The following is an 18,618-nucleotide window of genomic DNA, read 5'->3' on the forward strand; positions in this document are numbered from 1 at the left end:
GTATAAGTAATATCAGTGCATGTTTCCGTAATAGAGCCAGTAGTATAAGTAATATGAGTGCATGTTTCCGTAATAAAGCCCAGTAGTATAAGTAATATGAGTGCATGTTTCCGTAATGAAGCCAAGCAATATAAGTATTATGAGTGCATGTTTCCTGTAACGACGTCTAGCAGTATAAGTAATATAAGTGCATGTTTCCGTAATGAAGCCTAGCAATATAAGTAATATGAGTGCATGTTTCCGTAATAAAACCCAGCAGTATAAGTAATATGAGTGCATGTATCCTGTAGCGACGTCTAGCAGTATAAGTAATGTGAGTGCATGTTTCCGTAACACCCCATGCAAAGGCTTTAGAAGAGTTCTTAAAGAAGTTCGAATTTACCAAGAAATTATTGTGTAAGGTGTGATTGCCGTTATTATTACGACGTTTGGTACTATTTTCTTATTTGTTTTCACAGTTACTACCACCTCAGACGTGCTCTAGAAGTCATATACGCTATCTAATCATTGTTAACTCTATGATCTACAAAATAAAAAATATTTCTGTTCCAAATGGAACAGAATGTTGTCATATTTCCTCCTGTCCTTCATGAAGCCATAATTTTATAACTATCACAATCCCAGCTCCTTAGACCTAGTTACATTCAGTTGTAGTTTGCATCACAGCAAATGTGCCATTATTTATCCTGTCTCTTTCCATAATTCCTTGCATGCAAACTACATTCATAAAGTGTCAAGAAGAATATATAAATATTAATAAATTGTGATAAGTGTAACAACTATCTATATAATTGAAAGACTAATGTATGTGCATGCGTGGTAAGGTTTTTAAACTTCATTCAATAAGCTATGCAAAAATGAAATTAGGAGTATGGAAGTACGGACAACGTCACCAGATGCGTAAGGGGTGGGCTGTAGATATTAATATGCATTGCAAAGGGTAAGGTATTGGGGGAATGGATGAGACACCTCTCTGAGCCCTATCCCAGACAGCAGTTTTTATGCGTTAAGGTTTTCTGTGTGTGTTTCTTCATTTGTTTAGACACTGCTGAATTTTAATACTTGCCCCCGATACCCAGGATTTAAAAGCGTTGCTACATTTGGTGTCTCTTACTAGAGAAGTTAATCGGTTTGTCATTTATGATCAGACCATTCAGCTCAAAGTGTCTTTTGTACTAAAGGTGTTTGGTTGGTATCCCTTGCTGTGTAATAGGTTTAACCTCACAATCATTGAGATACCCCGTATGTTCATCAGATTTCTTGGTAGCTCAACGTGAGTAGTGTAGACAGGTCACTTAACTGTTTTAATAATTTAAATATACAGCTGTGATTTTATATTTTATAAATTCTGTGTATTCAAATACAAAATATCACAACCCCACCCCCACCCCAAAAACATGTTTCGTACGCGAAGCACGAGTTTTCCTCCTATTGTTAATTTAAAGTACGACTCGACATTACCCATCTCTTCACATTTCGGTAATTCAAGAACCTTTTTGGTAACGAGAGTACTTAAAATAGTGAATAATAACGATATTTTAAAGTAATGTATTAATATTTTGATCGTGATATACACAGTTTTGCTGGACTTTATGTTACACACACATATATATATATACATACACATAACATATGGACTAAAATGAATCATTTCATCCTTCAAGACTGTCCACGTACATTCAACTTCAAGAAATAAAGAGTAAAACTAAACTAAGGAAACTGCGATTCTTCTTTTAGATTTTCGTAAAGAGCCAACTTCTGCTAAAGAATAGAACTGCTTTAACTGAAACCTAGCCTGTCTTTACCAAGTCTTCTCGTCCTTTGTCGTCAGAATATAGCACAAAATATTCAGGTCTTTAACCTATCGATTTTTCAGATAACCTTGTAAACTTCAATGAAATCATCTCCTACCCTTCTTCTCTCCAGAAAGAATAAGTTAAGAGATCTTAACCTAACCTTATAAGATAACACTTCCAGAACCATCCTAATAGTCCTCCTCGAGGCTCATTCGTCAATAGCCTCTTTTTAGGTAAAGATACCAATACTACTTACAGTATATTATAAGTGAAGTCTAATTAGTTATTTATACAATTAACTATTTTTCAATGTGATCAGTATGCATAAAAATACAACCCAAAATCGCATTATAGCTTTGCTGCTACCAACAGGACACTACTTAAAAGGATTAGTGACTCAACTACCATTATACGAAGACCCAATTGAGGGGTTCCCGTCTATGCTAAATGCATGATCCACATTATGATAACCAAACCGATTATTTGACACTTGCTATGGTAAAACGTCATTTGCCAGCTATTTGTACAACTTATCAATTAATCCATAGCATTTTGTAATACCTCAATGTCCTTAATATAGCTAGAAATGCCCAAACTTTACTAATTTTGCGTTTCTTAGGGCAATAAATGTAAATACGAAAATACAAAGGTACAAACACTGGCCGCTGAGATACGCCATTAGTAACAAAGGTACAAACACTGGCCGCTGAGATACGCCATTAGTAACAAAGGTCTAGTTTGATTGGACTCCATTAATAACTTTTTGCTTTCTTTCACTCAGCTACCGTAATTAACTAGTCTTCCATCAGCGAACATGAGCTATGGAACGACAATAAATTCTCGAGGTTATAAACAGATCTAAAAGCAAAGACAACTCACCATATTACAGAAATTGGGGTTGTTTCTTTTCCTTTCTCAAAATAACAGTTTACATAATTTGTATGAACCGACTGCAGCTATAACTGACAGAGTTGGAGTTGTAACTATTAGTTTTGTAATCAAGTCTTTTGGAAGAACTATCCTGGTATCGAGAGATTTTGTAGCGATTGTTTGAAATCGGTAATGTTTATTACCAGAAGATTCATACAGTTTCTTTATAGTTTATTCTGATAATTTTACTAAACAAGTAGTGCCAATGATCAACCACAAATATTTAGCTCTGAGAGTTCGCGATAAAGAACACATTAATAAGCCGAAGTTGTTGTTTTTTCTTTATGTAAAGCTTCAAATTAACTAGACTCAATTCTTTATCTGTATTTCATCCTCAGCTCTCCTCACACTCGTACAATTCTTAACTTGAACTCAAGAACGAGACTAACAAATGAAAACTGAAATAATTTCAAAAATACAGTACACCAATTTATTAACAGAACACAATAATTACTGTAGCAGCAGCTTCTTCTGACATTTAGAATGGATAATGAGACATACACGTATAATATATGTCTTTACTAATAGATTCTTTTACATGTAACAATTAATTTTGTAGTATCTTTTTAATATAAAAAATCTGGCACACAGTTCAACTATTCTCATATAATAGTGGTTTATACATTTAGTGGATGGAATGTTATGTGAGCACATGAGAAGATAAGAGACTGACAAGCTTGATTATGACAAGCGAATAATGCTAATTTTCTTTTCAATAACTTCACATTTCCACGGTGTTAACATGATGGGGTTAAAACAAATTTTAAAAACTACTATAATTTAATTGGCAAAACTGAACAGAATGTCTTAATGAAATACTGAATTAAACTTACAAGAGCAAAACTGGCTAGAAACTAAAGAAAATACCGTTTGTTTATTTGTTGTTAAGCACAAAGCTACACAATAAGCTATCTGTGCTCTTCCAACTGCGGGTATCAAAACCCAAATTTTAGCGTTATAAGTCCCCAGACGTATCGGTGAACCACCAGGAGGCAAAAAAAATACACGTGGTCGTTATAATACCTATGAATAATGGAAATGCACGGGGGCTTGAATTTTTCAGCTAATCTCTTTCAAAAATCTCAAGTTGAATGTTGCCTCTAGTTAGTCTAGTAGCTTAACCAGTCACAATTCAAAATCGGAATCTTTTTTTTTTCACTTCAAGTGAAAATAGTGCAAGTAGCTTCGTAACGGTCAAATTCAAGGCATCGACATGGAAGTTGATCCATTTTTTAATAGACACAAGATAGACTGGCACCTACTATAAAGGCTATACACCTAATGTTATGTTCTGTATGCGATCATTGGAAGATTACTTTGCTCTCAACTAGTTCGTAAAACGAAATAATCAATATATTTTTTTTGTATCTTAGCCGATGCTAAATCTGTATAAAGGTATGCATAGTTTGTAATATTAGCAAATTCTATTTTAGTATGCGGTCAGATGTCAGGTATCAAGGTCGAGTGTTATATGTTGGTGTATTATTAAAGAAGGAAATTACATCAAGCAGAGGCCTATACAAAGCCATTTAAAAATATTTAAATAATTATAATGAATGTTTGCTGTATATATGACAGTCAGCGATGCTGCAAAATAGTTTTAATTTTATCTACAAAAAGAAAGCTCTAACGAATTAAGTGTTCATACGGCTCATGGTAAATAGATCTATGGGGTAAAAACATAAAGGTATTGGTGGCATGATATTTCTCGCCACGCCAGTCAATCGAAATTATGCAACATTTTCACGTCTACAGTTGATTTTTTGATTATCTCGGGCTAAAGTGAAAATGGATATTTGCCAAATATGATTACTAGCTAGTCCCCCATTCCCATCCTACGAGTGAAAGCTTCCTAATATCTTTTTGATAGTGGGAATACTCAATGGACGGTTACGATTCCTATTGAAGGGGTTACTAGCTTCCATCTTACTACACATTCTGCCGACGTTCTAACTGCTAGCGCAGATCTTACACCAGATTAACAGCAAATACAGGTGAATGAATCGAGATTTTGCGCTCAAAATAAATTATCGAATTTATTCATACACATTACTGATTGTTTTATTGTGGTAAAAATCATACAATTTCTTGTGCCGTGTTTTAATAACCAGCGAAAAGAGATGATATTAAACTTTCATGAATCAGAGCCCTCACTTTAGCATATACGTTATAAGTGTGCTAGAAACTAGAACTCACAATATATATATAGCTTGACATATTTGTTTTATTTTCATCTGTTTCGATAACATGGTTTACCACTTGTCAAGGTAGTAATAAGAGTATTTTATTTATTTACAGTTCACGGTGGATGGTGGCCGGCAAAGGGAACCAGTTACGTGTTGGAACAAGATATATCCATCCCGATAGTCCTGCTAACGGACGCCAGTGGATGGCGCAGACTGTCAGCTTCGATAAACTGAAACTGACCAATAACAAACATCCGCTGTTAAAAGGACAGGTCAGTAATATTATAATTTTTAAGCAATAATAAATAGTTATTATTTTGGAACAATGTTAACTATCTGTTTATCTTACATTAAATACTTGACACAGTTGTCAGAAACAAAAACCATTAATTTAGAGGTGGGTATTTATTTACGAGCAAAGGTGGTAATATTAACTCATATTAGCTATCACTACTAGTAGGGTTTTGCGCTAGAAATATCATTTTCAGTTTTCAACGTATCCACTACAACTATATAAAATGAAGGACAAGCATATTGAAAAGAATAGTTGACTTCCATTGTTGTTCACAGTAACTTTAAAGTTCATATCAGTGTGTAAGTTCACACTAACTTTGCAATTCCCATTGGCAAGTAAGTTTAGACCGACTTCACAGTTTGTATCAGTGTGTAAGTTCACACTAATTTTACAATTAATATCAGTAAGTAAGTTCACACTAACTTTATTGTTCATGTCAGTATATAAGGTCACACTAACTTTACAATTCATATCAGTATGTAAGGTCACACTAACTTTACAATTCATATCAGTATGTAAGTTCACAGTTCATATCAATGTGTAAGTTCACACTAACTTCACAGTTCATATCAATTTGTAAGTTCAAACGAACTTCACAGTACATAATAATGTGAAAGTTTATACGAGCTTCAAAATTCGTATTAACACGTAAGTTCACATTATGTTCACAGTTCATATCAATTTGTAAGTTCACACTAACTTCACAGTACATAATAATGTGAAAGTTTATACGAGCTTCAAAATTCGTACTAACACGTAAGTTCACATTAACTTCCAGTTCATATCAGTGTGAAAGTTTACTAACTTCACAATTCATATCAGTGTGTAAGTTCACACCAATTTCGAAATTCATATCAGTATGCAAGTTTCTCTCATGTTTATCTATTGACATGATGTTCATATTTTCTTTTATAGATGCACACTTCGAGGTGTAAATCGTTACAAATTTCAAACATGTATTTCTAGGTTGTGCTTCATTCCATGCAAAAGTACCAGCCGAGGATATGCATCAAACGTGTTGATAATACTGGCTCGTCTAAAGGAGTTATGGCTGAGACAACAGAAGTGAAGAGTTTTGTTTTTCCAGAAACCAGCTTTTTTACAGTGACAGCCTATCAAAACCAGCAGGTAGGAAGAAACACATTTGTTGTTAAAACTTTTGCTTGTGATGTTATAAAAGGTAATAATTCATTTTGTTATGTTTTTTTTCAGATAACCAAGTTAAAGATTGCCAGTAATCCGTTCGCAAAAGGTTTCCGTGAAGCAAGCAAATACAGGTACAGTTAATGATAGCATTCTTATGAATTTTATTGAGTTATTTGATGTAATTATGACCATAAAACGAATTTGGCTGATTTATTTCAACAGTGCGATATTAATAATAGTAAATCTAACAAGGGTAATTTTCAATCATCTCGCCTTACAAAACCACAATGGATTACATAATGAGAGACCCTCAAGATGATTCAATAAGGCATGAAAGCATATCAACTCGATTCTGGCGCTGCTATGCAGTATGGATTGAAGGGGTGGGTGATCAACAAACTGTTGTAAACAATGGCCGTCAGTAGCGAAAGTGAGAGGTCAGTGGAAATCAGAAAGGGGAACTATTTGCACTGCTATATACTGCAATAACTACAAAGGCACAAGGGCTCAACTGCAAAAGCCAAGGTGGACCTATAGCAGCGATACGTATATCCGATATATTCAATTTCTATGTAATTGAAGAAATTTGATCTAGTAGCGAGGGATTAATGAAAAGAAGTTAGATATTTAACCACTTTTGATAAACTTCAAAAGCCCTTTAGTTCCGCCTGTTTTAGGCCTTTTACACCATTGTACTAAGTTTGTTATTTTTTTGGCATGCGATTGTGTTTATTACCACGTAGCATTTGTATTTTTCTCATGTGTTAATAACATTTGGGTATGTATTATTAGTGTTCCTTGGTGTATATTTCTAATATCCATGTGTAGCAATGTGAATTCAAGGTTACACGGTATGCGTCCTGTTGCTGCACAATGACGCTCTGTACTTTGGGGTATTGGCTCATTATAAATGTGACGACCAAATCCTACTATTTGATTTGAGTAGCCAAAGAATTGGCAGTAGGTGTTTTTGAGTAGAGCGGCTAGTGCAGAAAGTTCTTGTGTAGCGTTGCTAAAAAATAAAGTGTTAAACGATATTTATTATTGTTATTTTTGAGTAAGTTATTGTTTTTATCTGTAAAATTAATATTTTTACGTATTTTAGTGTTTTGGGATATATATATATATATTTAACACAGTAGTTCAGTAAATTATTTGAAAATTTGAATATTTTTCACAAGAGATTTTACATTTCAGACGCTCTCAAAAATTTCTCGACTCGCAATTTGCGAGTTGTGGGATCGTAACCTGGCACTGAACATATTTGACCTTTCAGTCGTGGGGAGCGTTATAATATTACAATCAACCCCACTATTCGTTGGTAAAGAGTAGTCCAACAGTTGGCAGTGGGTCGTATTGACTAGCAGCTTTCTGTCTAGTTCATCACTTCAATATTAAGGACCGCTAGCGCAGATAACCCTCGAGTAGTTTTGCGCGAAATTCAACAAACAAACTCCCTCTCTCCGAAATATACTTGCACGGAACTTTTTAACATGTCTCACATCAGCAAAATTTCTTGGAATAACGTATGGTTCAAAACTAACTCGAAACAATCATATCAATCAAATCAGAAACAAAATATGGCAACGAGTAGACTATATCAAGAGACTGACTGGTTAAAGCACAGAAGCTACACCAGAAAATATCATTAAAATTTATAAACAATACATAGGACCAGTAGTAGAATACATCTGTTCCACTTGTACTAACGTACCACGAACACATACTAAGAAGTTATAGACTATACAAAATGCAGTAATCACCACAGCATTCAGAGTACACAGATCAACAAACCTAAAATTCATGCATAAATACGCAATTATAAAACCAATCCATGGCAGACTCATAAACTGCTTGTTAAAATATTTTAATAACAATTTATATAAAAACGATTCACTAACCTCAGTCCATCGTTATATCACACATGATAATGGTAGTCCAAAGTATCTCTCTCCGCTTAATTTTTATTATAAGAAAAAGTCCACCTATACTAGACCATAATATATCGCTTAGAATTAGGTAGCACGTGTATTTAAAAGGTATATGTGACATATATATGTCTGGTAACTGTTTCAAGCGAAAAAGTGTGATTTTGTTAGGAAACTGTTTGTGAGTGTAAACGATCAAATGAAAAAAAGTAGTGAACAGAAGCGTCGAGAGCCAGCACGGGCCTAGAGGCAAACATCCTTGCCGGACCCCTTCTCTCTCTCTCTTTTAACAATTTAAAGAATTTATCCTAAAGATCCTAAATTAGGACAGCAACGAGCTCATAAATAGACAAAATCATAGCAGCAGCCGTTTTTAGTTCACAGTATAAGAGTAAAAACGTTAATAAAGTAACAACAAATATCTATTAAATCTGTAAAGTAAAAAATATATAATAATTATTACTCTAATTATTATTTCGATCATTCTTAATGTATCAAGCGTCTATACACAAAGAAAAGCCAAACCTGTGCTTTTGGTGATAAAAAGGTAGATATAACCTAAAGGTGCTTTGCGGACTTTACGGCATAACCAGGTATCATTCGTCCAGGACCTAAAAGTGGTATGTTTGAAAATGTTATGGATTTTTAAATAAGTCCAGGTATGAAGTGGCCTATTATAAAATGAATTGGACAAAATGAATAATTAAAGATTTCTTGAATGTATAATTTGATTTTTGGCCATTTGTTTTATGTCTATCACTCAATAAAGTATTTGAAATTATTTAAAAAACAGTGCCAATGTTAATATATTTAGAAATATTGTAGAACAGTTCAATAAATTTAAAGCAAATTAAATAAAAGTGAAATTATTTAAAATTTGTAATAACCATTTTTAAATTAGGGAAGAGTTGAACTATCCCGGTTTGTCAGTTTGAAAATCTGATTACCTTAGTTCTACCTCTAAACCCGGGATATGATTTATATTTTTCTGTCATGTGACTTGTGCTCTAGTGTTATTTTTTATCCTTTTGCTGGAATTTAATTTTTAATATTTCTGCAGGTGGCAGGCCTTTTCCTTAGATTACTATTTGTTTACTAGTAAAGGTTTGGTCAGGCCGTTGGTAACGCCTTTCTTCATTCTGACATAAAATTTTACTTAACTATATCTCCTTCTTTGTATTTGTTTCATTATATACAGATATGTAAACTATCCTACCAAAAGTCATGGGACACACCTCTGATTGCAGGAAACTTGGTGTGACGCCAAAATATGGCCTATATAACTGATCAGCTAACGCCTAACGATGAGTACACAGAAAGAGCTAACAGAGTTTCAGATGGGAAAGATAGTTGGATGTCATTTGGGGAAAATGTCTGTACATGCTATTGCACAACAATTAAACATTCCCAGGTCAACAATTGGCAAGATGCTGAAGAAATGGAAGTCCACATGTGACAATGAGCCCAAGAAACGACCAGATAGGCGTAACATACTGACTGATAGGATCCGACGCATCTTGAGAAGGCTGGTTACCTCATCTCGCCATCAGACTCTAGAGAAGCTGTGTTTGGAGATGCGAGCAGCCACAAGCAGTTCTATAAGTGTTTCCACAACACGTCGAGAGCTGCATGCCATGAATTTTCACGGAAGAGCTGCAGCCCACAAGCCGTTGATAACAAAAACAAATGCACAGTGTCGATTGGCGTGGGGCAAGACACACTGATCCTGGACCGTGGATCAATGAAAATCGATTGTGTGGAGCGCCGAGTCATGCTACACGCTGTTTCAGTCTGATGGATGTGTTTGGGTATGGAGGATACCTGAAGAACGCTTATTACCTGAGTGTGTTGTCCCAACGGTGAAGTTTGGAGGGTGAAGTATCATGGTCTGGGGGTGCTTCTCATGGTATGGACTAGGTCCACTGGTTGCAGTGTATGGATCCATGAATGTTGAGTCCTACAGTGATATTTTGAACAATTCTGGGTGTCCTACATTGTGGCAATTTTATGGTACCGGCCTTTACATGATAACGCTCCATGTCACAAAGCAAGGATTGTGAATGCGTGATTGGAAGAGAATAACATCGGAACATTGCAATGGCCAACACAGAGCCTCGACTTCAACCCAACAGAACATCTTTGGGATGAATTGGAACGCAGAATTAAGCCAAGGCCAAGAAGGCCCTCTTCAGTAGTGGAGCTTACTAATGCTTTAAAGCAGGAGTGGAGTACAATACCACCAGCTTTCTACCTGAAATTAGTAGACAGTCTTCCACGACGCATGGAAGCAGTCATTAAGGTCAAAGGCAGACCAACAGCACGCTATCAATTTCTTGTAATAAAGACGTGTTTTATTCATAACTACCCGTGTCCCATGACTTTTGGTAGGATAGTGTATATTTATGATTGCGCATTATTCCATAGAGTGGTTGTAATTCTCCATTGATTTTGTTGTTAAATAAGTGGTAATTTAAATAGAAAAAATTCCCTTTTCTAAAGTTGGCATTATGCAGTTTTTGCTGTGTGATTAAAATTGCCTGAAAATATCTAAACTTCAAATGTTTATTAAGGTTTGTGAACAATAGTATAAAACAGGTCTTCAGAAAGGTGTTAGTGTAACATCTACTTTATTCTTTCTTATAATCTGAGAACTTCTTATCAAAACTTGTGATTTCTCGGCAAAACTAGTCACGTCAGTAATGACTGTTAGCCGTGGGGAGTAGTTGTAACGACAGGTTATTCGCATTGTTGTCGCTTGTGTTTGCTAACTTTTCAACAAGCATACCATTTATACTAACAGACTTTAGATTAAATAATATGCATAGCTGATATGGAACCTAAAGTTTAAGTCAAGCGATTTAGATAAGAAGTATGCTCAAGATAAAGGTTAGTGTAATCACCTAATGAAACGATTGTGTTTAGTCTGATTAGTTACCATGTGTCGCGCCAGATTGGCGCCAATAACCACTTAACACACCAGTGAGTATTAACGTTTGTTGTTCATACACTTAAACAGTGGCGATCTACAGCAGCAGTATCACTGGATCTTGCAGTCACAAGTACCTTGTTGTATCTTGTCAACTGATATGTCTATCAATCTGATTCGACACATCACAGTCCTTCCACGAGAACGGCCCCGATACCCGTGGTGGGCAGAGCACAGATCGCCCATTGTGTAGCTTTGTGCTTAATTTCAAACAAACAAACCACGAGAACGAAATAATAAATAAACAAGCAAATAAACTTCGTGTTTGTTTATTAGCTTTTTCTTTAATTTGCACATAAATCTGCATTGTCTTTGATTACTGTAATTCGTGAAATATTTCTAGGAATAAAATTAGTGTAAAGTTCGAAATACGGAATTTCAAGCTATTCCCGTTCTCTATTGCCCAAATTTTAGGATTTCTTTAAAAAATAATGTTTCTCGTATGATGCCTATAGCCGTAATGCCTCGAAAGTTTCTATTATAACTTAATTAATATATAAACTTAGACAAGAAATTGTATCGCTTAAATATGAATATAAATAGAAAATAGATGTAGCTACATCGTGACGAAATATAAATATTAAAACGAACTAAGAAAAAAAAGTAGTTCACCAGGATCTCGGAGTACTCGTGATTGCAAAAATACTTTTTAAGTTATTTTAGCAACTCATAACTACGTAGCCCTGTTTTTCATTCATAACGGAAACCAGTCACACATTGAAGATCCTCGCCAAAAGCCCTTCCTTCAATACTCCAGAAACTACCAAAGATCTTCCTCAATTAGCGAAATACCTAGCTCTGTATCACATTCATCATAGAAACCAGCCACACATTAAATACCATCCTAAATATTCATTCCTTTACTACCCCAAAAAAACTACAAAAAATTTCCTCATCAAGCTATATATACCTAGCTTTGTATGTAATTCACCAGAGAAACCAGTTACGCATTAAGACCCTAACAAGAAGTCGTTTTCCTCTCAGAAACACACACATAGGTTCCTAGTAGTTTTATATGCTTAATTCTATGGCAAAAATTTAGATACTGAATTTAGGAACCTGTTTCTAGAGGCTGCATTCATGTTTCTCCTTATCATATCCACAAGAACTGAAGTTATTTGTATTCGGAAATATCTGGATTACTGTTGTAGATGTGTTCCTGGCAAAGTGTGTTAAGGTAAGGATACTTGAAATTCTAGAAGACATGTGAGCTAATCACAGTCAATCAAATTAGAAGGATAGACACCAACGGCGCCATGAGCAACTGTTGTCAATCAAAATTGTTTGTTTGCTTTTCTCCTATGGGTGTTGTGAACACTTAATCATTATCTTAATTCTTCTAACCAGTCATCCTGTTGATAGTAATAACAATTAATCAGTTGGTCGTTCTAGCAAGTGGCATAGATGATATATTTTCTTGTTATGCTTGTATTGTTTGAAACAATCTCCAACACTTTTGTTAGATGTACACGATTATTTCACTTACATTTAATACAAGAATATTGATTTAGATAGATATAAAGCGCAAGTGTTAACTTTAGTATTTTAAGAAGCTATATTTTATCGCAAGTTTGCTTATTTAACTGTTTATGAATCATTTGTTGCGTAGTTCAATTGTTGTGAATTGACGTCATGTTATTCGAACGTTCTGAATTTTTCTCCTTACATTAAGTGAGTATTGTTACATCATAACGTCTCGTAGTTTGTAAAAAGTTCTAGGCCTCAGTTGAGCAGTATTTATGTAGGTGACCAAGTAAGTCAAGTAAAGTTAGACTGCGTGTTAGTTTAGTCATAAAAGACGATTTCTAAAGTGAGTTTCACAGCTTATATTATAATAACAGAGACAGAGGAGAATAATTTGTCTTGTCAAAGGATGTACTAAAGTGATTGAACCCGCCTGTGTGGACTTTAATGAACAGGAGAGAATTATTTTTACCTCTAGATACAACTGTGGTAACCAATTATAGTGGTGATTTTAAAGTGCGTGTCACAACCTTATAGTGTAACAAGATAGTAGAAGAGAATAATTTGTCTCGTTAAAGTGTGTTCTAAAGTAATTGAACCCACCTGTGTAGACTTTGACGAAAAAGAGATAAGCTCTGGATAAAATTGTGACAACTAATAGTGTAAGGAATTGTTGTACATATGCTTGAATTGTTTTGAATATAATATTTTAAAACAAGTAGATTGTGTGCTGTCTTTTTATTGTTGACATTTATCTCCAACATCACTAACACCTACTGTAAAGAATCCAGCCCAATAAAAACCTGACATTTGACAAGCCAACCAGGATTATACAGTTTTAAACAGCAGTAGAAGAAGACGTGAATGGTATCGGAAGTAGGTCTGTATATGCACAACTGTTGTGGTGTCGAAAATAATGTAAAGATTACAATCATGCTATATAACTATGTCAACTGATTTTGATAAATGGGTAGAGAGAGGTGAATGACATGGACTAAATGATGGTTTATTTATGAGAACTTGTTAAAGAACAACAAGAACTAGAGATAGAGAAAAGTGTCAACAGAGGAGAGAGGGAAAGAGGCAGAGAAGAGATGAAGAGAGGATAGGAATGAAAATAGAGAAAGAAGAAAATGAGAGAAAAGAAAGACTGGAAATAAAGAGAATAAGAGCACAAATTGCAAAAGAAGAAAAAAAGGGAAAAGGAGGAGAGACTGAGAATAGAGAGAATAAGAGTACTGATTGAAAATGCCAAGCTCACCCAATAGAAAGAGGAAGGATCTAAGAATGACAAAGGGGTTAGTGCTAGCCGACCTAAGCTGCCCAAATTTGAGGAACAGAAAGATGACATGGATGCTTTCTTGGAGAGATGTGAAAGATTTGGCCAAAGTCAGAACTGGGATAAAGATGACTGGACAGTCTGTCTCAGCCGACTTCTCACAAGAAAAAGTCTACAAGTGTATGCAGGCATGATGTTAGAAGGTGCCATGGACTATGACAAGTTAAAAGTGGCATTGCTGAAATGCTATGAACTTACCAAGGAAGGTTTTCATCAAACCTGATATTTGAGAAACTGTATTTCAGTTTGTGGGCTGACATGGCCAAGTGTAAAAATAGTTTTGAGGGACTGGCAAATCTACTAATATGTAAACATATTATTGTTCCTAAAGATTATCAAGCTGGCAGAACAGCATATGGAAGTCCATGGAGATAGTATAGCTGGCAAATCCAAGAATAACGAGTTAAAGTTGGAAGTAGGGGTGGCTGACCAGAAACAGGATGCACCATAAGTGACAAGAAGTCAACAGACAGAAGGGAGAAGAGATGCTATATCTGTTATAAAGTTGGGCACATTGTGGATGAGTGCACATCTGTTACCAACAAGCAACAGCAGAAATTTCAAGATAAAGCAATAAACAAGAAAAGAGTGACTATTACCATTGAGGTTGGTGCAAGAAGAAACAGAATAGAGACAATTCATCAAATTCACCACAAGAAGGAAGTGCTATCTCCATAATTAAAGAGTGCATGACTGATGGTCAGCTCAAGTTAGCCAATGGGTCAACATTACCAGTCAGTGGTGATTAAAGTGTGTAACACATAGAGAGGTGCCAACAAGTGACAAGATGCCAGAAGGTGAAGGCTATGTTAGGGCCAAGAAAGTGAAAGTCCTATGAGACACTGGGTGCAGCAGTAAGAACCAGGCTAGTATCTGATGACCATATGACAGGCAAAGTACATCTGTGTGTGCTGATTGATGGAACTGTGATAAATTTTCCCCTAGCAAGAATAAAGGTGGAGACTTCAAACTATTTGAGATACATTGAGGCCATGCATTTGAAGGCACCCATCTATTACTTGGTAATTGGAAATATACCAGGCAGTAGAAGTTTCAAGGAACCAGAAATATAGAAGACTGATGAGGCATCTGCAATCACCACTAGAGCTAAAGAAAAGAAAAGCATAGAAGACATCAAGCCTCCACAAACCTCGAAAGATGACATCCCAAATGTAGGTTTACATGAACTGAAGGAAACAGAAGAAAAACTCTTTACTGCAGAAACTATGGGGCAGTTTCTCGAGCACAAAACAAAGGGGAAAGGAAAGGGACTTGCAGAACAGAGGACCATAAGGAAGTGATGTACCAGATCTATCAAGGCAGTTATACTGAGAAAGTTAAACAGATCATTGTACCAACAGAATACCAGACTCAAGTGATGAAGTTGGCTCACAAGTCAATTGGGGGAGTACACCTTGGAGCAAAAAAAAAGGCAGACAGAATCACCAGAAACTTCCATTGGTCAGGGGTCATCAAAGATGTGACCAGATTCTGCCAAAGGACAATACCTAGAAGAAAGGTAGCCAGAGTGTCACTGGGTGAGATGCCTTTCATAGAAGAGTCATTCAGGAGAGTAGCTATGGTCAGACCACTAGCTCCTATTTCTGACAAGGGCAACAGATATGTGTTGACTGTAGTTGACCATGCGACATGTTATCCAGAAGCCATAGCACTGCTAAAGATAGTAGCAGAGAGAGTAGCAGAAGTACTTCTGTAAGTGTTCTGCAGAGTAGGCTTTCCAAAAGAAGCCCTGAGTGACAGAGGAACCTAGTTTACTTCCGAACTGATGCAAGAGGTGTGCAGACTCATCAGCACTAGGCAACTCTTTACAACCTTATACAACCCTCGATGTAATGGACTTTGTGAGAGAGTCAATGGAATCTTTAAGAGCATTCTGAAGAATATGTGCAAGAGAGACCACGTGACTGGGACAGATACCTACAGGCAGTATTATTTGCTTATCGAGAAGTTTCACAAGCACAGGATTTTCATCCTATGAGTTGCTGTATCGAAAAACAGTGAGAGGTCTGATGCAGATATTGAAAACATTATGGACAGGTGAAGAAGAGTCGGAAGTGAGGAATACCTACCAGTATGTATTAGACCTCATAAACCAAAAAGAGGAGACCTGTCAACTCGCTCTAGAGAGTTTATATGCTGCTCAAGGCAGTCAGAAGCACTTCTATGACAAGAAGACTAGGGATTGACATTTCAAAGTCGAACAGAAGGTATTGGTTCTGGTACCTACAAACAACAACAAACTCAGCCTGCTGTGGAAAGGATCTTTTGAAGTGCAAGAAGTAGTCAACAGAATGGGCTGTAAAGTAAAAGTGGATGGGAATACCAAGTTCTACCATGTCAATCTGTTGAAGAGGTACTTTGAGAGGGAAGAAGACATAACAGGTGCGACAGTCATAGAGACACAACCAGAAGACGATGACTTTGCCATAGAAGGTAAAGACCTTACTGGACTTATGATCACTAAGTGGAGATGAGACGTACAAATACGTCAACATCAGTGGAGAACTGACTGACAAGCAGAAAAAACAGCTACAAGATCTACTGTACCAGTATGCAAATGTCTTCCCAGATAGACTAGGCAAGACAGTCCTTGTGCAACACAAAATCGAGACCACAGCTAAGGAGTCTGTCAAGGTGAAGCCTACCAGATTCCCTTTCCAGTGAGAGACCAACAAAGGAACTTTAAATATTGGCGCAGACTATTGAAAAGACTTTGTATATGAACTGAAAACTGTCTTTGTATATAATGTAGAATCCAATATTGTAAATATTTTTCTTCAAGAAGGGCTTATTGTTAGATATACACAAGTGTTTAATTTAAATTTAATATGAAAGTTATTATTTAACTAGTTATAAGGTACGAGTTTTAAATTTAGTATTTTTAGAAGCGATAATTTATCGCAAGTTTGGTTACGTAACTGTTTATGAATCATTTGTTGCATAGTTCAATTGTTGCAAATTTACATCATGTTACTCGAACATTCTGAATTTATCTTGTTGCTTTAAGTGAGTATTGGATATACTTAATCTTCTCGTATTTTGTAAAAAGTTCTAAGCCTCAGTCGGGCAATATATATATAGACGACCAAGTATTTCTAGTAAAGTTAAGTTAGTGAAAGTGAAGATAGACTGCATGTGAGTTTAGCCATAATGGGCGATTTCTAAAGTGAGTTTCACAATTTGTATTGTAAAAACAGTGATAGAGGAGAAAAATTTGTCTTGTCAAAGGGTGTACTAAAGTGATTGAACCCACCTGTGTGTACTTTGACGAAAAGGAGACAATTATTTAGAGCTCTAGATACAACTGTGATAACCAATAGTGTAACGAATTGTTGTACATATGTTTAATATATTTTAAATATACTATTTTAAAACAAGTGAACTGTGTACTGTCCATTTATTGTTGAAATCTATCGCGGACAAGTTACAGAATCTGTCTCTATAAAAACCCGACACTTGTAAGAAATTTTATAGATATTGTTACGTCTCCGTTCGTCAGTTGATTTTTCGTAACTTCGTTCCGACGAAACTTTAGCGACACAAGTCCTTACTTAATAAAACTGGTTTATTCTTTGCGAATACAACTTTACGATACACTTAATTTCAACAGTCGCGCTATAACAAACGCTATATCTCACGTGGCCAACAATATTTTGTCTGCATACATTCAATTACTCATTACACTGTTGTCCCATCACGTTGTGAACGTCTTATATATACCTGACTAACACATATCTAGTAAATACTAGGGCATTCTTGAAGGAACAGGATATTTCTAGAAACGGGTGGCGTGATACTACTCACGTGACCTCGCTGACGCAACAATATGAAGTTTTGAACTTATATAGGCGTTTACTGTGCGAATTTCAAAACAGCAGTGAATATTGACCCACAGTTTTTACTGTTAATCATGAGCTTGTATCTCTTCCAAAAATTGACTAGAATTCAGTAGATTACACTGAATATATTTTTCCACAAATAGTCTTATAGAAAATGCCACAAAATCTTAAATAAACTGCTATTTCAAATCTGTTCCATTTAAACGAATTCAAGATCTATCAAATGCTCTATGTTTACAAATATATTCATAGAAATTTTGAGACACCTAACAAACTATATTGTTTAGAGAATTTGTTATGAATAATGTTAGCACTTACAAATACCGTTAGAAACACTAACAAGTTGTCGTATTTTCAGGGATAGTCTTCCAGAAATGCTCTCACAGTGTTCGAACGTGTCCATGAAAGATCATGACATTACGTCAGTCATTTTTACTCCTCGAACTTCATTTTATGGTAAGTACTCAGAAATTGCAAGTTGTTTTCATATAAATTGTAACAAAATGTATATGGTTTACAAGCATAATGTATTCAAACTAAAAGTGGAAACGATAACAACGTTAAATCGATTCTAACCAAACGTAACATATTACCTAGAGACATCTAAAGAATAAGGAAGAACGTTAGTGATATCTTCGTTGTGAAAGTATTAGGTCGTCAAGAAACTAATGTCGCGTTTTGGAATACT

The 18,618-nt window shown here is 35.5% G+C and overlaps 1 protein-coding gene across 1 annotated transcript in view; it reads left to right on the forward strand.

Annotated features, from left to right (window-relative positions):
* Nucleotides 1-18,352, forward strand: part of LOC106461582 (T-box transcription factor TBX15-like) — a gene marked incomplete at its 3' end in the record, with an annotated part of 25,583 nt that extends 7,231 nt beyond the window's left edge. The window contains exons 4-7 of the mRNA XM_022388590.1: nucleotides 5,025-5,184; nucleotides 6,174-6,335; nucleotides 6,420-6,484; nucleotides 18,289-18,352. Coding sequence (XP_022244298.1) covers nucleotides 5,025-5,184; nucleotides 6,174-6,335; nucleotides 6,420-6,484; nucleotides 18,289-18,352 — 451 coding nt within the window. The remainder of the gene's footprint in view (nucleotides 1-5,024; nucleotides 5,185-6,173; nucleotides 6,336-6,419; nucleotides 6,485-18,288) is intronic.
* Between the last annotated feature and the right edge of the window lie 266 nt (nucleotides 18,353-18,618).

Source organism: Limulus polyphemus, unplaced genomic scaffold (genome assembly GCF_000517525.1).
Source record: "Limulus polyphemus unplaced genomic scaffold, Limulus_polyphemus-2.1.2 Scaffold992, whole genome shotgun sequence".
NCBI lineage: Eukaryota > Metazoa > Arthropoda > Merostomata > Xiphosura > Limulidae > Limulus > Limulus polyphemus.